Source organism: Rhipicephalus microplus, chromosome 7 (genome assembly GCF_043290135.1).
Source record: "Rhipicephalus microplus isolate Deutch F79 chromosome 7, USDA_Rmic, whole genome shotgun sequence".
In the NCBI taxonomy this organism is placed as follows: domain Eukaryota; kingdom Metazoa; phylum Arthropoda; class Arachnida; order Ixodida; family Ixodidae; genus Rhipicephalus; species Rhipicephalus microplus.
Genome location: NC_134706.1, coordinates 164688247 through 164712676, shown reverse-complemented (window position 1 = coordinate 164712676; position 24430 = coordinate 164688247). Strand labels below are relative to the sequence as shown.

General features: G+C 43.1%; 1 protein-coding gene across 4 annotated transcripts in view; it reads left to right on the top strand.

Annotated features, from left to right (window-relative positions):
* LOC119180191 (uncharacterized) overlaps positions 1 to 13476 on the top strand; it is a 218774-nt gene extending 205298 nt beyond the window's left edge. For all 4 annotated transcript variants that reach the window (XM_037431334.2, XM_075869894.1, XM_075869892.1 and 1 more), the window contains exon 14: positions 13014 to 13476. In XM_037431334.2, the coding sequence (XP_037287231.1) occupies positions 13014 to 13057 (44 nt within the window). In that variant the 3' untranslated portion in view covers positions 13058 to 13476. The remainder of the gene's footprint in view (positions 1 to 13013) is intronic.
* The last annotated feature ends 10954 nt before the right edge of the window (positions 13477 to 24430 follow it).

Below are 24430 nucleotides of genomic sequence, written 5' to 3'. Positions count from 1 at the left end.
CAAGCACGTGTCTCCTAAATCGAAAAGAACCAACCTATTATAATCTCGCTAATAATACCTACTCCTCCATAGACATAAGCATGGTATCTCCATCTCTTGTGCCTCTGCTCCAGTGGAAAGTCATCAGTAATCAGGTAATCGTACGGAAGTGACCACTTCTCCTTAGTTTTGAGCACAACCACACCAACTGAGTCTTCACCACGTGTTCCCAAATGGCTCATAAACAGAGCCGATTGGGAACAGTTTTATACCATTGCTCGTTTAGGTTGGAGTGACATATGTACTTTGAGCATTGATGTTGCTGTCAACTACTTCATAGCATTTTTGATTGATGCTGCTACAAAATGCGTCCCACAAACAAATGGACACCCTGGAAAACGGGGTGTGCCGTGGTGGAACTCTGAATGACGAAACGCGCGCAGAAGTTTTTGTCAGGGATCAATTCATACACACAGGAGGCTTAAGTCTGGAACATGCTTGGTAGGATAGCAGGAAGACAAGCACACACACTCCCACTGGTAAACACAGAGAGTGACACCTTGGAAGATCAGGCGAACTTCCTTGGTGCACACTTCGAGCGGGTGTCCAGCTCCTCGCACTATACTGACGCTTTACAAAAATACAGAACAAGAATAGAAAAGCAAGAACTCTAACACAAATGTACGAGATACGAGGCGTACAATCAAGCTTTCAGCTTAGCTGAGCTCCAAACATTGCTGAACTCCTGCAGTTATTCCGCTCCAGGTTCTGACCGTGTGGTTTACGAAATGTTAAAAAAGCTACTAATCGAAACTTAAAAAACCTTACTTTGTTTGTATAATGCGATTTGGTTCTCTGGCACTATTCCTACTTCCTGGAAAGAGGCCATTGTTATTCCCATTTTAAAACAGGGCAAGGAATCTTCTTTAGTTTCGAGTTATAGGCCTATTGCACTTACAAGCTGCTTGTGCAAAGTCTTCGAAAAAATGATAAACTGCCGACTTGTACATTTTCTTGAAACAAACAATTTGCTCGACCCATTTCAGTGCGGGTTTCGAGAGGGTAGACCTACCACAGATTACTTTGTTCTTATCGAGGCACAGATCAGAGACGCTTTCGTTCATAAACAACATTTTCTCTCTGTGTTCCCCGATATCGAAAAGGCTTACGATACAATATGGCACTTTGGAATATTATCCTCTTCACTACCGGCCTAAGAAGGAATGAAGAAAACCTTAGTTTTTTACAAAGCTTTATTGAACACTTCAGTCTTAGTCTATAACAAAAAAAAACAATGAAAAAATTCCCGTTATTTGATGTAATTCTAGAATGTCCACACTTGTGGACATTGGTTGTGAACAATGTCAAAAGGGTGTCCACATACGGGGACATCAGTTGCCAGCGTTGTGGAACTTGACGAAGCAATTTTTGCCTTGCAGACATAGGAAAACATTGCATTTGGTGCACTTAACTCTCGTCTTCCCTTTGCAGTTTTCGTTTCTGCACCGCATTGCATTTTTTAGGCTGCAGAATTCGGGAAAGGGATCAAAGCGGTCACGCCGTGTGTCAAGGTTTGGCAGTTGCACAGGCCTTGAGTTGTCAGTCGCAGGCGGATCGCTCCTTTCCTTGCGGTTGTGCATGGAGTTTTCCCTTATTAGTGTCTCAGCGATGTCTTGCTTGAACTGCAGCTGGCTAAGCACTTCCTTTTTTGGTATGCCCATGGCCTGGGCGTCACGCTGATACAAGATCCATGAATTGCATACGGCAAGGTCCAGAAAGTGAGTGAAAAACCTCACCGTCCACTTTCTTGTTTTGATGTTTATCCGATAGTACGATACATATCGGTCGACCAAGTCTACACCACCCATGAACTTGTTGTAATGAGCAACAATAGCTGGCTGGGGAACAGGAACCTTCTTCTTTGCTTCTTTGCACCACCGCATGCATGTGGCGACGGGGTCGCACCCAACGGCACTTGACATCAAAAGAACACTCTTATTATCTTTCCACTTCACAACGCACACTTCTCCATCATCTCGCACAAGGCAAGCGCTGTCACCCCGCTTCATTGCTTTGTCGCTTGGAAGGTTTGCATTGGCTGTCCCAGTAAGAAACACTGTTCTTTCTAGAAGGTGGTCCATGATTCGCAGGCCTGTAAAATACCTGTCAGTGAAGATGTGTGCTCGGTCATCCGTTATGGTTGTTGCTAGCTTCTTGACCACTGCTCCCCCAAGGCCATACAATTTTGAGTCATCAGCGTATACAGTATTCTTCCCGGTGTAAACAACGAAGTCAGGGACTAGACCGTCAGGGGAGGCTAAAACGAAATTCTTGAGACCGAGTGGATCCGGTTTCGAAGGGAGGTACTGCCTGAATCCACATCTTCCTGAAAATGGGATCAACTGTTCGTTGATCGACAGTTCTTTTGAGCGGGGCAGTGCTCGGCAGGCGGCTTGGAAGCAATCCACTATTGGTCGAACAAGGTGAAGCTTGTCTTCCTTTTGGCGTGCTGTAGTTGCTGAAGTGTCGACAAAGTGCAGGTGATTACGCAGCTCGTGAAACCTGTTCCTTGTCATGTGGTCCGCAACAGATGGTGTCCCTGTTCCTCGAGACCAGTAGAGCTGGACTTGGGGAAGGTGCATAATCCCCATCAGCAGGTGGATCCCAGCAAGCTTTCTTACTTCAAGTGTACTGGTTTGCACAGATCGGTGGTTTCGTTTCTGAACCGAATACAAATTTGTTTGCTCAGCAACTTCCTTCCAAAAGTCCAAAGGAAAATATTTTTCAAAGTACTCGTGCGGTGTCAGAAACTCCCGGAAATCATCGTCTTGGTTGTTGTTGTCAGGACAGTCCCTCTTGCAAAATCTGTAACAGCGAAACGAATATTTAATTTTAACGAACCGACAGAAAAAATGTGAGAAACACTTACGCTTGCGAGGTCCAGGAACTTTTCTTCTTTTTTTTTCGTTGGTCGCTGGGCAATATCCGGTTCAGGTTCATCTGCAGACTCGCCTGAAGACTCTACATCACTTGCAAGTGGTGACGAGGCCCATTCTTCTTCGTCTTCCGAGTTCGAGAGGCCCGCATCACTTTCTTCTAGCATGGCAACGATCCCTTCATCGGTCAGGAACCTAGCTGTTGAGCGCATACCCGGATAGCAGTACCCCCTTTTAGAACTTATGTCCACAAACGTGGCCCATCGTATAGACGCTTATTGCAAGTCAATAGTTGTGAATACCGTAGTAATAATGCTTTATTGCGCTTCCGCTGCACGTATATTCAATACGTGAGCAGAAAATATTATGTAATGTTTACAAAATATAAAATAATAGCCAAAAACGTACCTCTCCTTCGCTGCGTGTCGCTGGAGCTGGGCGCCGCCATTTCACCTGTTTGTCACGGCGCTTCTGGTCGACTACTGGCGCCCTCTGTCTCCTATTGGGAAAACTATGAAGATGGCTTTGAAAAGCGCCAAATTTGAGTTCTTCAAAAGTGCTATTGGCGCAGTACATCGCCCAAATGTAAACGTCCGCAAACGTGGACGCCGGTAGCGAAGAGGTTAAGAGACCTGTCCCGTCTTGGCTTGCATGGAAGAATGTTTAACTTATCGAAAGTTGCTTGTCAAATCGGGCATTCCGAGTTCAAGTAGGCAGCATCCTTTCCCAAACATTTGTCCAAGAAACAGGCGTGCCGCGAGGTGGTGTACTTAGTTGCGCACTTTTTATTATCAAAATGAATTATTTGCGCTTGTCCATCCCTTGAAATATCTCTTACTTCACATATATCGACGACGTCCAGTTCGGTTTTAAGTCTTGTAATCTGGCCATGTGTGAGCGGGAGGTTCAGCTCTGTTTGGACAAAGTCTCCAATTGGGCAGAAGAAAACGGGTTCTGGCTGAATGCACAGAACAGCACATGTGTCTTGTTTTCCAGGAAGACAGGCCTTCATTCCGAACCTGATATTTAACTGCATGGGCAACGTCTTGCTGTTATTACTGAATATAAATTCTTAGGCCTAATATCGGACCCGAAGCTCAGCTTCATACCACACATCAAGTATTTAAAACACAAGTGCATAAAAGCCATAAATGTTCTGAAAGTTGTCACGCACTACATGGGGAAGTGACAAGAAGTCTTTAATGAATTCATATAAAAGCCTCATACGTACCCGCCTAGACTATGGGGCAATATCATATCAGTTCGCATCACCTACTGCCCTTAAAATGCTTGATTCTGGTCATCATCTAGGCATCCGCCTCTCTGCGGGTGCTTTTCGCACTAGCCCCGTGGAAAGCCTGTACGGGGAATTGAACGAATGGTCGCTCCGCCTACAGAGATGTTGCATGTCTTTTAAATATTAGCTTAATATAAACGCAGACAAGGATAACCTATCACATTCCACAATTAATCACATTTCAAGCCTTGCTGTGTTTGAAAAACAGCCTTCTATGAGACAGCCGTACTCACTCTGTGTGAGGGGCTTAGCGAAGGAAACCGGTGTGCCACTCGAACACCGCTTGATGGCTCCCGCAGTATGCCTGCCACCGTGGCGGTGGGAGGCGATAGATTGCGACGTGTGTTTCTTGGGGGTTACGAAGCATGCTCCAATAGCACATATCCAGACATACTTCCTTGAAATACAACATAAATACACATTTCCTGAGTTCTTTATGGATGCTTTAAAGTCCAAAACTTTTGTCTTGTATGCAGCCGTCGGCCCATCCTTTTCGGAAGCCGGCGTTCTACACTCTGATTCAAGCATTTTCACCGGCAAAGCTTATGCGATACTTGCGGTTATCAAACACATTAAACAAATAAAACTACAGAATGCAATAATATATACAGATTCCCTAAGCGTATTAAAAGCTCTGAAAACAACCAAAAAGCACAAAAACCCTGTTTTTGTCTCGCTTTACTCACTCCTATGCACATTGTACTCATCCAAGTAGCATGTTGTAGTCTGCTGGGTGCCAGGATACCATGAAATACAAGGCGATGCTCTGGTGGACCAGCTAGCTGGATTTGCCTACAAAATTGCTAGCAATACATCGATACCAGTTTCTGCACTCGACTTGAAAGCTTTTCTAAAACGAAAGCTCAGGGGTTATTGGCAGAGCACATGGGACACACACACAGGTAATAAAATGTATGTCATCAAGCCGCAACTTGGTCATTGGCCACCAGTATCAAAATCGCGCCACACAGAAGTAATACTTATAAGGTTAAGAACAGGACATACATAGACTACACATTCATTTCTTTTGTCTGGTGGCGATCCATGTTTTTGTGAAAGATGTGGAGAAGCGCTCACAGTACTTCACATTCTGATCCAGTGTAAAAAGTTAGACACGCTAAGAAGACAACACTTTCCATCACCCTACCCGAATTTTTTATTATTTTATTTGGGCATAACACATACAGGGTTTGTCCGCGAGGTAAGGCAAAAGGAGGACTTAAACCCCCTGACTAGGCCGCACCTCGCTGGGGCAGCAGAGACAGCGGATTCGAAAGTTGCAATTTCACTAGAACATAATAAGTCAACATGAATTTAATCACTAGTACAATAAGAACATGATCGCTAATTACAGTAAGAACATAATGACAGTAATGATATAGTAACAGCAAGAACATAATCACTAAGCAACAAGAACATAACAATGCAGTGACCAGTAATGCTTACTTACAATAACACTTAGTACCAATGCTAATGCAGTAACCAAAGATATTAACACAACACATCCAATTCCGAAGCAAGAAACATGTTCATTATTGACTGTTTAAATTCATGAATTGTTTTACAACTTCTGGCTATTTTAACAACATTAGGATACATATTACATAAAGAATAGTTTCATACTCAATGGTTTGCATACCATAGTTTGTCCTGGCCTTCTTCATTACTATTGATATGCGGGCGTAAACTGTACCCTGTGTCTCGACTGAGGTACCGGTTTGAAAATGTCTCAAAGTTGCTGGAAACTTCTTTAAACAGCCGAATGCAAATTTTTGATCTTTAAGAGTTTCTAATGTCAAGGATATTGTAGCGCGTCAATAATTTAGAAGACCCTATGTATTGATTTGAAGAGTTAAGCAAACGAACAGCTCGAGGCTGTAGTACTGCTAGTTATTCTATATCGGTTTTGTTTCCGTTCCCCCATACTAATAAGCCATAGCTAAGATGCGAATGTACAAGTGAAAAGTACAGTTGTCTGACGAACTTGACAGGCAGATAACATCGGATTCGTCGTAGTAGACCAACAGAGCGTGCTACCTTGGTCCGCACCAACCTTATTTATGTGCTCTGACCAGCTTAAATTTTTATGAAATATAACACCTAGAAAAGAATGGCTTGTCACATGCTCTAGCTGCGATCCACAGTATAAAAGTTTTACATCATAGCTTATTTCTTTATTCTTAGAACAAAAAACCGACAGCAAATACCACTTCACCCTGCAATGTTCGTCGGTAGGGAACTACTATTTATGCATAAATCATTGTTAGCTTTTTTTAAGAGAGGTTCGCACTTTTCATATCATATACCCGGGCATTCCGTAGCACGACCTCTCCAGAGAGGCCTCCGCTGCGGTGGCTACACTCTACAAAGCACTTGCCACACGGCCCTTGGACGCAAGGGTATGAACGAGTGAGGCACTTGTGCTAATGCCACACATGTCCACCATCGTTTTTATTATCACAAAGTTTAGTCATCCATTAACACCACACACCTTTCACGGCATGGTCATAATTTTATTACTTCTACGTTTTTACCTGCCTTAGCACGAGGAATTTTATGGCCCTTATACAGCTGCTTATCACAATCGTTATTCATATCTCCAGTAAGATGAACTGGTGCTCTTTGGCCATGAAATAGCCCTTGCGCCACAAAACATCAAACATCATCAAATTTAATTTTTTTCTGCTACATTGATGACTGATTCTGTGTGGTGAATAGGACAGTAGTCTCTAGTATCCTGGCACTCCGAAATTTTAATGCTAAGCACTTACAGATTACTGTCAAACGTAAAGAGGCCATATCCTATGTATTCTTATAAAAAAAGAAACTATGAGAACCGGACTAGTCCGTTGACGAAAAGCCAACAAATATCAAAAGATACTTGATTTCAGTGCATGCATCACCAATAGTTGGCAGATCTGAAAGACTGGGATAACTTGTGATTGAACTTTTAACTGGCATAATTGCATAGTGATGCGTGCTCCAAGTGGTAATCACAAGGGGGAGTTTTTGCGGTGGAGCCAAGTGATGTGAGCTCGCCAAAAATTGCTCTTTTTTGTTGTCTAGATCCGTAACAATAAAAGCATCTGAATTTTTGGTGGCAATTCAACTAAAGGGCACAGCAGCATCTGCATTTCTCGCACCGAATGCGTGAACAAGTTTTTGATGCACTTTCTGTGAAAGGCAGCACCACATATCTCGAAAGTCTCATTCCAGTTTTGGTTGTTCCTGCTGTGTTCTTGATGCGCCCTGGTGCTTTTGTACTCGGCAAATGGTAAGCGGGGTGTTCGGTGAAAACAGTTAAAACAAGGCACTGGTCACGAAAAACACAAATAAAAGCAAGACGTTCTGGCTTTCGTACATCTTGTTCGCAAATGAAAATTCTGTGCGTGAACAGTTCGGTCATATATATTTCAAAATCTAACATAAGCAACGTCTTTACATGTGTAAGAAGTTGCAGTCATTGTGATTAAGTGTTTGCGCCCTTGTCTGCATTGTCAGAGATTCTGGATGAAGCTGAGATGACCAGTTTTTACCTCATTCTGTTATCTTTGAATTATCCCAGTCTATTTTGTGTCCAGATGCTTTTGCATGTTTGGCCAGCATGTTTTCGATGAGACAGTCTTCTTTCTTACGTCGTACATGAGCTGCTGTGGTCTTTGAGAAGCGTTGCCTGCCTCTCCACGTAACTGCCACTACAGTCTGCGCACGAGATGCTGTAGACAACGCTGGAAAATTAATTTTATTTGCTTTTATCGTTGTCAGAGTCTTGTTTTAATTGTGTTCATGTCCATTCCTGACCAGACGGGTTTCTGTCCAACTCACGATTTTGTATTGTTGGGTGAACAAACCACCAAAGTGATCTGTTAACGCTGGCCTCCCTCTCAGTTTTGTCTATCCCCGATGAGTGGGAGACTCCTATGGTGAATTCTTTTTGCCAACCGACATTACTTGATTCTGCTTTTATTCGCCATGGAAAGATCCGCCCTGTAAACACCTTTTAAAGCAAGTATTGATGTATAACTATGTCAAGGAATAGCTTAACTATATGTGTTATACCCGTGCCACACGGGCAGAGAAAATGGCATTTACCTCCTAATGCCTTCAGATTGAATGTCATACGCGCGGTGCCACACGTATGAACGAAATGGCATTCGCCCAAATGCCATTTGTCACCTAATGCCATCACAAGAACTCAATCGACTGAGAAATGCGTACTCTCGACAGCACAGCTGAGGAAGTAATTGTAAAAACGACATTTGATTCGACTGAAAGGAAATTTCTAGCATATTTTATTTAGACTAATCACTTAAACAAGTGCTTAAAAACTATTCTGCAGCTAGTGGACGCTGTAAAATAAATGCAACAGGTGCCATTTTCTTTTTACGCTACAAATCTGACTAGCTTTCGCTTAAGTTGCTACACGGTCGGTTGCAACATCGTGAAACAAAGTAATGAACAAAATCTAATGGCAGAGTAATACTCTTATTTATACATTTAATTATTATCTGATGTGTATGATGCTTGTAAACGCTTGTTTATTTTTTTATTGCCACTCACCCAATGCTCACGAAGAAGGTTCTCTGATCGACATCATGAAGTCAAATGTCATTCGCTTTAGACATCGCTTTGGACGTATAGCGGTGCTGCCGAAAAAAATGTCCTTCAGGAACTGAATGCCTTCGCTACCAAATGTTATTTTCTATGCCCATGTGGCAAGGGTATGATATACAGTAAATGCTCATTAATTCAACACTTCATAATTCAGAAAAATTGGATCATTCAGACATGTTCTCTTCTCCTGGCCAGCATATTCATGGTTTAAAGGCATCAGAACCTTGTTAATTCGTGTATACGTGGTTTGATGGCTTCAATATCTTGTTCACTCGGTCTTATTAGGCCACAAGTTGGCCAATTCGGACGATCTTCAGTGCGCACCGAGCGCTAAGCTCTGCAGAGGATGCAAAAAAAAAAGGAAAACAATGTTCGCAGGCAGTTGGAATGACTGCGGGCTTTGTGAAAAGCGAGATCATTATCCACAATTGCATTGTTGATACGTAATAAGGCATCGGTTCAGAGCACCTAGTATGGTCTAAGACATGAGGGTTTTGAGCTGTGTTCACACTGTGAAGTTGAAAATGGTAAAAAATTCGGCTTACACTGCTGTTTTGCAAAGTGTTGGATTTACGTACGTATCCATCAAGCTAATGAAAGTGGATTGATGTAACAGACATTTCTTTGTTATTTGCTATCGATGATGTGGGATTCTGTCTATTTGCACAGTTTTTTTGGTCCTGTGAAATCAGAAGTGAACTACATGAATGTGTTTAGTGTGACGGCTGGTATTTACATTTGCTTTAGAGCTTAACCTCCTGGAAGTGGTGTGCTTCAGATTACCGCATTGTGTTGCTGTCACAATAGTTGCTAATGGTAATGCTGGCTCTCATGTGAGTGTACTAGTCTAAATTATAGAATGACAGAAACCAAAGATAGCGGAAATAAAAATCTGTGCATTACTTAGCCTTAGATTGTCTCGTTATCATCTATGAATGCTGTGATTTGATCTGCAAAAGTTCATGGCATGCACAAGCATCTGCAAAACTGCCTGTAAATCGCTACATGTGGTGTACCACTTACCCTTGGCGCACCGCGGTGGTCTAGTGGCTAAGGTACTCGGCTGCTTTCAAGGCCTTTGAAATTCTTGGAATTCTTTTCCGTCCTGGAAAATTCTTGAATTTTCTGAGCACTCTTTATCGACGTTGCGACCTCCTTTATGTTGTGGATCGGCATATCTGCCAAGTCTCCCAGATTTTGACCTGTTCTTACGTTTGTACGCTTGTCAGGAAAATCATCCGCAAATTGAAATTTCTGTGCATGTTCTGCCCGCATTGACATAAATGCAGCCCAACCAGTCCAGGTTTTTTAGTGAACCCACTGCATTTTATTGTAAACTAATTTAGAAGGCGTTCATCTAAACGTTTATTTGAATGTTTCGACTTCTTTTCCCCATCATGCTGTCCTTGCAGTGAGGTCGCTGTCTCTGAGAATGTGTCGTAACGCAAACCACCGTTCACGCTCCTGGTTCGCCCGCAGAAAATATGAAATACGGCTCACCCATGAGTGAGTGTGCTGCAAGTGTATGGCATCATTTGTAGGGACAAAGGCTGCGCCCGCAACACCTGTCAACTCTAATGGAAGGGAGCTTTAGAATAGGGTTAGCAGACGTTGCAGGCGCCGTACGTGTTTTAGAATAGCAGTTGCCATCCCCGCAGACCCAAATGCACGATCGCAGCTACACCATAGCCTTAAAATCAGCGCTTTGCGGGCCACACGCTATTTCTCATGTCCTGCGGGCGGACCGCAAGTGCGAACGACGGCTCGCGTTACGACTGTGCACAGAGGCAGTGACTGCACCAGTGCGCTGCTTGCGGTGCACCATTTTAAAACTTTCTAAATATGTATAAAATGCTAAAAGTGTTATGGCTTTCTTGTCCAAAGAATTTAGATACGTTCCTGTCGATTTGGGTACCTTGGCTATTCTTTGGCATTAAGTTTTCAGTTGGCCTTAAGTGAAGCTTTGACCCGCGCTTTCCTGGCAGCTGGCTGCACCACCGTTATATCGGTTCACGTGTTCCCAGAAAGACATATACGCAATCTCTTTTGACAGAAATAGGTTTTGCTAGTTGTTTTTATAATGCGAAATTTTGAGAGATACAAGTATGTTCAGCCCCCTTTGAGGCTTGCACCTTTCACTGTAGTTGGGAAACCTTGCCCTCAAGTGTTTGGCTACTCCAAGCCCGTATGAGACCGCGCAACACCAATGTTTTACTGACCCCCCCTCCCACCCCTGTTATTCTGTCGCACTGTTTTTCTTTTGGTGCGAAAAAGAAAGGGGGGGGGGCAAATAAATCAGTGCTATACACCCGCCTCCCTTTCCGTTGCGGTAATTTCCCAGATTCAGAATCCTTGAACTCGGCAGGTATGGATCGGCATCGTTCTGACAAACTCCCCATTTCCGAAACAGTGATTTGGCATGAGTTGATATGGTTTCGTTTTCCAAACTGTATGGGAAATAGTTTTACTGCGTCAAACCATGAGCAAACGAAGCGAGAAACTCGTAATGCTCCTCGGTGCTGGCTCCTTCCCTATTGTGCAAGCGGTGAAGCTAAAGTGCTGACAATACATGTTTGTTATAATTGCATTATGCATGTAATATATTAGTGCAATAAAAACTGCGCAACGGAGAGCCTTTTTAGAGTTACTCTAAAAGTTTTTCGAGTAAAATTTTAGCGTAAAACATTTTTTAACATCGCCTGCCACTTTTAGTCCTTGAAAAACCTGTGACTGGTCCTGGAAAGTCCTTAAGTATTCTTGAAATTTCTCTTTGGAAACCTGTACGAACCCTGACTGTGAGACAATACACCCCATCTATTCAGCGAGGGATGTCTCTTGGGCGTACAGTCAAACTTACTCATAACGATACCGGTTTTAACTATACATAGGTTATAACAACCAGAAGCTGCTGTACTGTGAACTTTTGTATGTTTTGTATGGTGAAATAACCCACTTACTGCAATGCCTGCATGGCGCATTTTCGGTTATACAAGGAATTCTGGCTGTTGGTTGTCCATGCTGAAAGATAATGGATCGCGAAATCGTTGAGGAGAGAGAAAAACATGAGAAATTGAAGCTACTGAATGCCGCACACAGCTCCAACATCCCCCAGCAGCTATTCAGATTAGCGGTATTTTTCACCACCCAGCGATGTTGTATTACGGCATAGCTGACTTTTTAAATTGGCAACGGTGTGGGTGCAATGATGGCTTCACAAATGCACTTTGGTTCATGTGATTTGAGTAAAAGTTTAAGACTTGAATGAGTTAAGTGTCCAAAACATTAGATGTCATACATTGGCTCCATAAGACTTGTGGAGGTCTCATGAAAGCATCCGAATTTTCAAGCATGTTCAAAAAATCGGCAGCCTTGTATTCTTATTACTGATATCTGTTGGCATATCCCATTCAATACGATAGTTTTCTTACAACATCCTGCAGCCCTTCTATTTTGCTTTTCTTCGTGCGTCCCATTTATACCAATTCTCAGTTACAGCAACAGAATTTTCATGAAACTTATTGTTATAAGTGAGTTTGACTGTAGCACTACTCTCAATCATCATAGACATAGTGGAGATGCCGCAGTAAGCTGCCCGGCATGTGTTCATGCATCGAAAGAACTTTTATGTTTGACAGTACATTAGACACAGTGCAAAGACCTGTGCCAGACTGTGAAATTAATGTTTCACTTTTATCTCTTCTATTAAAGAGGCAGGAAAGGGGAAAATAATTTTTGTCATAATAGTAAATTACTCAATTACAGTTCCAAAATCAGCATGCATGAGAAGCTTCATAAGCGAGAAAGTGCACAAAAAGGAAACTGCAGTAGCAACACCTCCTGGAAATTTGCCCACCAAACACTGTGTTGTCACAGATATTGACAGTGTCTTTGGCACCCTACATACTTACTACAGGATAAAAATTAAGTCCACTGTCCTATGAGGAGGACAGTATTTACCAATATTTAGAAATGTCACCAGAATACACTTTGAAATTCGTGGCATCATGCACATAGATTTCGGCACGAAATTTGAAAATGAAACTGACTTCATTTTATGATGGTGGAATTAACAGGTCTGAGAGTGCAATTGATTAATATAGAATTACTATGCATTGTTTCATTTTAGTGTTTGTTTACAGGCTAAGTAGCAAGCCAACTTCCAATGTGCCCTTTGCTTCTCTGTGCAGGGACGACCCGGAAGATATGTCGCCTACCAATGTACAAAGTGTGATATCAAGCAAACTCCTTCATTGCCTGCAGCCAAATTTTTTCAGCTGCTGTGATATTTTCTCTGTGCGATGCCTTGCCTGTTGTGCCTTTCAGTTATTGTTTATGACCTACAGTTTGCAACCAGGCTGTGAAGCTTAATATGGTAGGAAACAATGCTTGCATGACAGACCGCTTTACATGCGACCGATTTTTTAGTTTGACTATGCTCTTAATTTTGGCTGTCCTGTCCAATAATGAATGTTTGCTTAACATAATTCGATCATCGTGAGCCTTCTGTGTGCACAAATATGGCTTAGTGGCCCAATGTAAATATTGTTTTTTTAATCATCACTTTTGCCTTTTTTATCTTAATTAGCTTACTTTTTATGAGTACATGATTCAGCTGGTTATTCTCTATACCAAATAAATACTTCAAAGTGATTGTGGCTTACCTTTCTGATTGCAACAACTGCCTCAGTGGCTTAGTGGTTTTGTTATCCAACTGCTGACAAGGATTCAATCACTGCCACGGCAGTCATGGTTTGATTGGGGCTAAGCTCATATACCCGGAAGAGGCTCTGTACCCTGTTGATTGGCTCAGAGTCCACCCGGCAGGTTGGGTGTCGATGCCACGCCGCAGGCTGACTGCGCATGAGGCCATCCTGACTGCTAAACGTCGCTGTGTCCCACAGATGGCTCGTATTCAAAGGAGCTGGCGGGGGCAGCATATGTCGTCCTTGGTATGGCAGACTGTGTGGCTATGGTGGGTCGGTTTTCTCTGTTTCTCCAGGGCCACGAGCGCATTCGGCCCAGAAGTGTTGCCCTGGCAGAGGGGTTAAGTTAAGCTGGTTGCGTCGCCACTCCACCACCCACGTCGTGCACGTTTACACGGACTACTTCTCCCTCCAGCAGGCGCTTTCGTGAAGCGCAAGTACTGATCTCCACGTAGCTGCCATGAAGTACGCACTTTGTTGCATCAATGTTGCCTCATCTATAATGCTTTACTATGTCCTGGAGCAGGCAAGGTATTCAGAAATGAGGTAGACGACCACATTGCCTCCTACGCCGCAAGGCATGGCCACCCCAGAACCTTATACAGTGGTCATGGAGGAATGTCCGTGCTGTCCTCGGGAAGGAAAATTACAGGCGCTGGTCCCAGGAGGACACGGACACCACGCTGTACAAGTGGATGCCGGAGCAACGAGAGTTGCCAGACTACTGCGCCGAACCAGCCGCTAGTAACGTTCTTCACGGGGCATGGGCGCTATCACTCTTATTTCCACAGTTTCAACTTTTTGCGTGATCCTCGTTGTTTTTGTGGAATTCCTTGTGGCTCGGTGCAGCATTACCTCAGTGATTGCCCAGCCACCCGACATCTTGCGGAACAAATGCGCCCCAACGCAAACAGCGAGGACTCAAGTGGATTCTAAGACAACCATGTAATCGTGCCATACAGATAAAATTGGTCAAGTACATCAGTCACACTATTCCAGTTATCTCACATTACCGAGTAATCTACACTTCTTCTCGTTCTCATCTCGGCATATCCCATAAGCGTCTGCACATAGTATACTCACAGCATACTCGCACACAACCTGATACGTTAAAATTTGCGTGCATTTGGATGTGCAGGGCACATCCTCCTGACCCTAATGGGGCAGGTCTTGTACCTCAAGGCCTATCGGTGTGCACTCGACCCGTTTTTGCAAATGGCACCCCATAACAGTAGGCGTGACGCCCCTGCGTAGCTGACACCTCCTGCATCTGGACAACACACTGGATCATGGTGCAGACGTGCTGCTTCTTTTCCTGAAGGAATTGCTACTTGTTGGGTCGATCAGCACCTGGTACAAGAGTGGGCTCCCAGCACTGTTCCATGAACAAACTGTGTTGCGTCGTCCCTTTTTTCCTTTTCTCTTCTTCCTTGTCTTCGAACTATGTAGTCTGTTTCTTTCTCTTTTGTCTCTTTCTCCCATTCTTTCTTTTCTCTCCTCACTTCATTTCAATCTGGACGTGGTCCAGTCTGTCTGCGCCTCAGTCTTTCCCCAATAAAACCCCGGGGGTTTCAGTGTCTGCTGAGCCCTAGGACATGCACGGGTTACCCTTAGCCCACAATTTTTATTTTTCTAACTGGCTTTACTCCAAATTCGCTTTTTGGGTATTGATTCAAAATCTCTTTTCATTTATTTTGATTGGCTGGATACCTGGTATGCGTCAGCAGGAACAGATTTTTCCGCAACTTTATTTATTTGCTTTTCTTTTTAGTTCAGTGGGAATGTAGATCATTGAGGCAAAATGCTGCCAGCCCCAAAAAGGAAAACCCAGATGAATATGCACCATACATAGTACAGTAGAGACGAGAGCAGTTTGAATGTGACAAACCAGTTACAACCGAAATGTGTGTTCCTTAAAGAACTGTACAAATAAAAATGTGCCACATGATACTTTCCAATAAACCGTTTGTCTTAAACTCCTCTTTCATGGTAGCGATTAGAAAGGGCATTTACACACCAATTATGTCCATGTTTTTGCATTTGACATGCTTTGATCAGTTCCAAAATTTATAGAGGGGTGTAATTAGAAGGTATAATATGCTGCATTTTAAAGACGATAGTTTTTCTTGGAGTACTTTGACGCAAAAATTCTGGTTTGTCTATCTGTATAATTGTCTGTTTGTCTGCCAAAACTGTCCTCGAAACAGCCAAAATCTAACACCATTCGCAGAGCCTACAAATACTGCTCAAGTTTCAGTGTTTATACTTGTGTAATGGTTAATTAAAAAGCAGTTATGGCACATATCTGAGGCACAATAACAACACGTCAATATTCTGTATATGTCTCTTTATGTTAAAGAAAGCATACATAAGGAATTCTAAGGACCGTAGCGTATATCACGCTGCACTGGCAATGCAATGCTATGCACAAAAAGTGAAGTGTTTCCAACGGTTTGCTAAGACTAAAGGCCAAGACGACACGGTGGTGGCACCTGCCCGTCGCTTTGCGTTCTACACCTTATCGTCTCCGGGACAGGCACAGGCGCCTTCCTTCTATTTCGAAAATAACTGCCAGATAGCTCTCGTGTCTCACATGCCTCAATGCGCTCGTTCGCCTTCGTTGCACAGATCGGGGCATTCTAACGTAGTGCTTCACCGATTTTCTCGTGCAGAACATCAAATAAACGTTTTCTTCACTCTCTCCAGACGCAAGACGATCGTCTTTTGAAGACATTTGCAGTGAAACGTGCAGATACAGGGCCAGTGCATTGGTAAGGTTAGAGTGCATGTTCATAGGGCCCTGGGGCATTGTGTTAGTGGAGCTGATGGTACCCGTACAAATAATTCCTTAAAAATACTCTGACCCTGTATCAATAGACTTGCAGAGACGTGTTTGCCATACCTGTAAGGCAAATAAAGCAACGACGGCGCATATATATATATATATATATATGAAAAAGATGGTGTCCTTGGATCCAGTGGAAAAATTCCAAGAAGTGGAGGACGGGCAAAACGAAAACTTGTTATTTTTCCTACGTTTCAGCCGGGGACCGGCCTTCATCAGGGAAAACACGATACAAAAATGCATTTTTGTACGTGTTTTCCCTGGTGAAGGCCGGTCCCCGGCTGAAAAGGAGGAAAAATAAAGTTTTCGTATTGCCCGTCCTCCACTTTTTGGTGTGTGTGTGTGTGTGTGTGTGTGTGTGTGTGTGTGTGTGTGTGTGTGTGTGTGTGTGTGTGTGTGTGCGCGTGCGTGTGTGTGTGTGTGTGTGTGTGTGTGTGTGTGTGTGTGTGTGTGTGTGTGTGTGTGTGTGTGTGTGTGTGTGTGTGTGTGTGTGTGTGTGTGTGTGTGTGTACTGGGAGTAATTCAATGAGCCAGTTAGTCTTGTGAAGGTATGGTATATGGCACAACGGGAGTGTTGTCAACAAGGATAAATATATTTATTCCCTACAGTTTCGGGAGAGGTCCTCCCTTCGTCAGGGGATGAGTTATACATTCCCTGACGAAGGGAGGACCCCTTTCGAAACCGTTGGGAAATAAAATATTCTTGTTGACAATGCTCCCGTTGTGCCATATATATATATATATATATATATATATATATGAGATATAACAGACAGTAATGCCAAGGAATGTACAGGGGAAGTTATTAAACCAATAAATTTTTTCATCCACTTTTCTTTCTTCTTATTTACATTCCATTGGTTTTAATAACTTCCCCTGTACATTCCTTGGCATTACTGTCTGTTATATCTCATATATATAATATATATATATATATATATATATATATATATATATATATATAAGGGAAAGAAGTGTATACCTAAGAGCTCGTTTTTCCGTGTTTTAACACAATATTAATGAGATATACTTGACTGTCTGTTATATCTCATATATATATATATATATATATATATATATATATATATATATATATATATATATAAGGGAAAGAAGTGTATACCTAAGAGCTCGTTTTTCCGTGTTTTAACACAATATTAATGAGATATAACAGACAGTAATGCCAAGGAATGTACAGGGGAAGTTATTAGAACCAATGGAATGTAAATAAGAAGAAAAAAGTGGATGAAAAAATTACCAGCTGTCAGCAGGGATCGAACCTACGACCTTCGAATAACGCGTTCGATGCTCTAACCACTGAGCTATCACAGCGGCCGTCCCGCCATCCACTTTTTGGGGTTTATATGTGGATTTAGTCGGAGGAGTGACAGTCAGCGCCATCTATCAGCGCCATCAACTGGTAATTTTTTCTTCCACTTTTCTTTCTTCTTATTTACATTCCATTGGTTCTAATAACTTCCCCTGTACATTCCTTGGCATTACTGTCTGTTGTATCTCATTAATATTGTGTTAAAACACGGAAATACGAGACCTTAGGTATACACTTCTCTCCCTTATATATATATATATATATATATATATATATATATATATATATATATATATATATATATATATATATATATATATATATATATATATATATATATATATATATATATATATATATATATATATATATCTTTCTTTCAAAACAAGTTTTAAATTCGACCAGTACTTGTCCCATTTTCTGCTATTGTGTGTTTTCATTTTGTGCGCTGCCCTCGCTAAATAAGTTCCTACTCGCCCGTCTTTCGGGTCTACAGCACCACTGACCCATTACAAAGCGTATTTCAAAAAGAACAACCTATTTCGACCTTATATATAGTGCACTGCCTCCGAGATTGCGAGCGCGCGATGGAGTTCTCCGGCCGTCTGTCACTGCGCTCCTCAGCAAAACCAGCGAGTATTGCCTCACGTGCTCAACTACCGCGAGGGGGCGCGTTAATTCTGGGTTCCTAATTGTGGGGAATACTGGACACACTAGGCGCGGAACATGTAGTCACTAATCTTTTAAAGGGTGTCTATATAGGTAACAAGGTAGTTATAAAGTGGGAAAAACAGGTATCCAAGCCGGCAGAGGTAAAACGGGGGCTTAGGCAGGGGTGCCCCCTGTCACCCTTATTATTCATGATGTACCTACAAGGATTAGAGGCAAAATTAGAGGAAAGTGGACTGGGCTTCAACCTCTCTTTAGTCAAACAAGGAAAACTTATTGATCAGGCACTACCAGCATTAATGTACGCAGATGATATAGTGCTAATGGCCAACAACAAGGAAGATTTGCAGAGATTGATGGACATCTGCGGTAATGAGGGAGATAGGTTAGATTTTAGATTCAGTAGGGAAAAATCAGCAGTCATGATTTTCAATGACAACGAAGGTAGTGAGCTTAGAATACAGGAGGTCACGCTAGAGATAACAGATAAATACAAATATCTGGGCGTATGGATAAGCAATGGGGCCGAGTATCTGAGGGAACACGAAATATACGTGACGACTAAAGGTAACAGGAATGCAGCAGTCATGAAAAATAGGGCACTGTGGAATTACAATAGGTATGATGTTGTGAGAGGAATATGGAAAGGGGTCATGGTTCCTGGGCTGACGTTCAGCAATGCGGTCTTGTGCATGAGATCAGAAGTTCAAGCAAGATTAGAAATTAAGCAACGTGGAATAGGTAGGCTTGCTTTAGGAGCTCACGGGAATACACCAAATCAGGGAGTACAAGGTGATATGGGATGGACATCATTTGAGGGCAGGGAAGCTAGCAGCAAGATAAAATTTGAGAAGCGATTGAGAGAAATGGGGGAAGAGCGTTGGGCTAGGAAGGTTTTCAGCTACTTGTACATGAAGAATGTCGATACAAAATGGAGGAAGCGAACCAGGAAGTTGACTGGTAAATACTTAGAAAACAGCAGGTGGCCAAACCAAAAAGAACTATCGGTTAAGAAAAAAGTGAAGGAAACGGAGACTGACATGTGGAGAATGGGCATGATTAAGAAGTCCGCACTAGAGATCTATCGAACTTTTAAGCAGGAAATTGCCAAGGAAAGGATCTATGATAATACTCGGGGTAGTTCTCTACTGTTTGAGGCCAGGACGGGAGTACTGCGAACCAAGACATATCGGGCCAAATACGAAGGGGTCGACACAGTATGCAGTGCGTGTGGAGAGGAAGAAGAAACTGCCGAACACTTGATAATGTTCTGTAAAGGGCTTCACCCTATAGTTCAGGATGATGGCGCAGAGTTTTTCAAAGCACTGGGATTTAGGGACAGCGAGGGCAAAATAGACTTTAAGCGGGTAGACTTAACTAGAAGGAGGTTATCTGATTGGTGGCTAAAGTCAAGGCACGAGTGAAAATTAAACCCTTCACTGCGAAGTACGGATCCTCAACTTCATTATTTAAAGGAAAAAAAAAGATAAATGTAATGGTTAGTTCACTAAGTATTACGGCTAGGTGGCGTTAGCCGCCGCCCGATCTAGAGGGTACAGCCACATCCATCCATCAATCCATCCTAAGGAAAAAAACAATAAATCTAGTTTTTGGTTCATTAAGTATTACGGCTTGGTGGCGCTAGCCACCGTCCGATCTAAAGGGTACAGCCATATCCATCCATCTATCCATCCATCCCTCTTCTCCAATACTTTTAAGCAGGAAATTGCCAAATGTTTTTAAGCAGGAAAGTGCCAAAGGAAGGATCTATGATAATACTTGGGGTAGTTCTCTACTGTTTGGGGCCAGGACGGGAGTACTGTGAACCAAGACATATTGGGCCAAATACGAAGGGGTAGACACAGTATGCAGTGCGTGTGGAGAGGAAGAAGAAACTGCCGAACATTTGATAATGTTCTGTAAAGGGCTTCACCCTATAGTTCAGAATGATGGCGCAGAGTTTTTCAAAGCACCGGGGTTTAGGGACAGGGAGGGCAAAATTAGGTAGACTTAACTAGAAGGAGGTTATCTGATTGGTGGCTAAAGTCAAGGCACGAGTGAAAATTAAACGCTTCACTTCAAAGTACGAATCCTCAACCTCACTATTTAAAGAAAAAAAAAGATAAATCTAATGGTTAGTTCACTAAGTATTACGGCTAGGTAGCGTAAGCCACCGCCCGATCTAAAGGGGACAGGCATATCCATGCATTCATATGTACTCTACCATCCTCCTATTCGTATGTACACTCTACCATCACCACCGCCATGTGGTAATGGTAGAGTGTACACTAAATTTAAGGTCGTGCAAGGTTGTGCTAGGTCGGTTGGTGCAGAAGCAGCATGCACCGAGAGATAAGTTTCTTTTCATTTCTTCGTGTTTGTGTAACCATTATTATTTTTTCTCTCCTTATGAATAATTAGCGCTGCGAGTATTGTAGGTGTGGGACACGGGCAACGTTGTAGTGACGTTGACCACGTTAACGGGCTAGGCGGCTGTTTTGAAGAATGTCGGGGCGCCCGGTTAGTTGTTAAAGAGCTAGAGCCGAAGACGAAGGGGACCTAGTGAGAGCCTACTGGTGAAATTGAATACGTATGTGTGCGGTGTAGGCGGCAGCTTCAAACAGTTGTTGAGGTACGAGAGTTAACGGAGGTGGCTGGATAGCGGAATTAGGGTTGAACATAGGCCTGTCGGGCACTCGGTCCGATGGTCGGGCGGGCGATGGCTAAGGAGGCTAGGAAAACCACGAGTGAGAGTGAGCTGGTGCAGTGCGAAGAATGCAAGCGCTGGTGCTACTTAGATGAGACAGCATTCACGAGTTTGGCCGACGCGCAGAAGGCGAGCTTCGTGTACAGGCTGTGCGAGGCACTGAAGGCGACCGTGCAGCGCATGGAGGCTAGCATCGAAGGGCTTCAGGGGGAGCTTAGGGCAAAACGGGAGCAGAGGATAGAACTCCAAATACAGCTCGGAGCGTCGCGTGAGCGGGAGGAGGCTACCGCCAGCCTATTAGAGCAAATGAAGGGCGACCTTCGAAAAGAACGGAAAGGGCGGACCGAGCTCGAGCAGCGGGTAAAGGAGCTAATGGCGCTTTGCCCCGGCCCCGAGTGGTGTTAGACGGAAGGCGTGGGTAGCGGAGAAGGTGACAGGCGGGAAGGAACATGCGAGAAGGGAGGTCAGGCGGCCGCAGTGTCTGGCCACAGCACGGAGGCTCCGAGAACATACAGCTCGGTGGCGCGGCAGTCTTCGAGCAGGGCAGAAGTACAGGACAAACGGCAGAGAAAGAAACAGGTGAAGCAAACAGGGGCGCCACCATAAACAGGAAGCCAGCCATTGGAGCGTAGAAGGGTCCTAGTGGTGGGGGACTCTAACCTTGGCCAGGGTTAGGGATGGCTCAACTTCACTATTTAAAGGGGGAAAAATGATAAATCTATATGTTGGTTCACTAAGTATTACGGCTAGGTGGCGTTAGCCGCCACCCAAACTAAAGGGTATAGCCACATCAATCCATCCATCCGTCTACCCTTGAGCGGTGGAGACCACGGCGGAAAGCAGAGCGTGTGGTTGGTTGGTTGGTTGTTCCTCAGAGTCCTGGCGCAACCCACTACGGGGGATCGGCCATGAAATGTACGGTGCCTCATCTGTGAGGTGGAGTTTTTTTACCACCCGGAGGATTTAGATAACGATGTTTAAACAAAGAATCAATTGGTAGACGATAGATTAGAAATAAATAAACATAGGTAATACAAAGAACGAACTAGCTAACATGGTTTGAAATAAAGTGAATTTATGCCTCAGCTTAACATTCTAATCGTTTTGTTGTGTTAAGAAAATCGCATACGGCCTCGCAAACGTTCCTGTGGCTAAATACCTTTTCAGTTGCTCCTAAGGAAAGGACCACCGGAAGGGATAAATTTAGAGTCAACGTACGGAGGGGTTCTTCTAACAGTCTCTTCTTTGTATATAACCTGCATGTTAAGAGGAAATGGTGAAGGAATTCAGTTTTGTTGCAGTGGAGGCATAGGGGAGACTGTACCAGACCAGACCTGTGTAGATAAAACTACAGGGGGGGGGGGGACTTGGCATCTTAGTCTCGTAATTGATATCTCCACCGTTCTAGAGGAGCGCCATCGATTTTTCCAAGGGTACTTAAGATGGGGAAAATCCGATGTTACTAAGCGAGATTTTTCAAACTGATCTGACATGACAAATTTTTCAAAGCGTGCCACAGCGATAAATGCTAGCGTCGGCAATATAGAAGTAATGGGATAAATATGTGAGGCCAGTGCGAGTGCATCTGCATATTCATTGAGGGTTAAACCTTTATGCCCTGGTATCTACACCAAGCGAATGAGTCGTAAATATCCTGGGGCAAGGTAGTAAAATACTTTCAAAGCATTGGACATATTAGGCGCAGTTAATGAACTACACACAGACAAGCAGTCTGAAAGAATAATAGCATCTGTAATTGATCGGGGTGATTTTCGTAACGCTAACAGAATAGCCAGTAATTCCGCTTGGTAAATAGGTGTAAAATCGGGAAAACGAATTGAAAAAGACCAATCCAACACTGAAGATGCAATTCCGACTCCTGCCTTCTCTTCGAGAACTGAAGCATCAGTTGCTATTACAATCTTTATGTCTAATCTGGCCAGATGGTCTTTCAAAATGCCATTTAGATATCTACTGGGAAGAATTTCGATTATTAGGAAAATTAATAACAAATTATATTTTCATTGTTTGTATAGGTGTTATCAGCCGTACTTCACGAAGGTTAACTTGTAATGTTTTTAAGAGCTTCTGGGCGACGATGACTTGTGGACACTTTAATCTAGACCACTGTTGGTTAAAAAAGGACGTCGGCTCATTAATGAAAACATATTTGTGACCTCCTATGTGGGGATGCATATATTTTTAGGAAGGTACGGACTGCTAGTATTTGGAACTTAGCACGAAGAGAAGGCAGGCGCGCCTTCTTATATAAACTATTAATTGTGACAAATTTAGGGAGCCCATGACATATACGTACCGCTTCGCGTTCTAGTAGTACCAGTGGTCTAATTTTGTAGGTGGGTGCTCCAGAAAACAAGACACAGCCTAACTCCAATATTGGGCGAATGTACATACAATATACCATTACTAGCACATCACGACGTAAACCCCAACGTTTATTGCTGAGTCTACGAAGCATCCCAAGTGCCTGTGCTCCTTTAGCTGCCATATTTTCTATATGCGGACTCCAATTTAGGTTTTCAGTATAAGTCACTCCTAAGTATTTAATCGATTTCACCTCCGGGATAAAGTCCTGTCTGTAAAGTACGGAAATCTGCACCGGAACACTTATAGGAAAAACTACGACTGCACTTTTCCTGATGTTTAATGATAGATTAATGTCGTCTAACCTCGTGTCCAGAGCGTTCATATAAAACTGTAGCATCTGATATAATGTATGTATATCTGTAGCGCGTGGGATTTCATCGTGCGCATGATTTTTTTTCTCGCATGTGAGCAAAATCACCCACAAATCTTCTGACGGCACTGAAAGCAAGTATTTTTTGTGTTACTGCTTTTATTTTGGTCCTATTGGTGAATAAAAGCATGTCAACTGTTGAATTTTTCTTATATAGGTCATCGCAAGGAAGTATTATTTTGTCTGTGACAGAGACGTGCTAGCATTCCCCCTTACTGGAGACGTGTATGTGGGTGAAGACTGGGCTATTGTCGTTGAATCATATAGCCCTCCTATCATTAGAGTTCGTTGTGATATTTTATCGCGTACCGATATTTATTTGGTGGTCAACCGAATTACACTTACGCTTTAGATAATTAAAATCGTGTCACTTAATAAGGTGATAAGCAGTTTTGCTGGGATATTGTGAAATTCTACGATTAGCTGACCTGCATTTACTCCCTACGTCCTTCACAGTGAAAGTGCTTGAGTTTCATCGCCTCCCTTTTTGTCATCTGTATTTTGATTATGATTTGTTAGCACAATGGAATTATCTCTACTGCATCGAAATCAAAGGGTCGCACATGTGGCCGAATGGCGTCTTTCTGAAAAC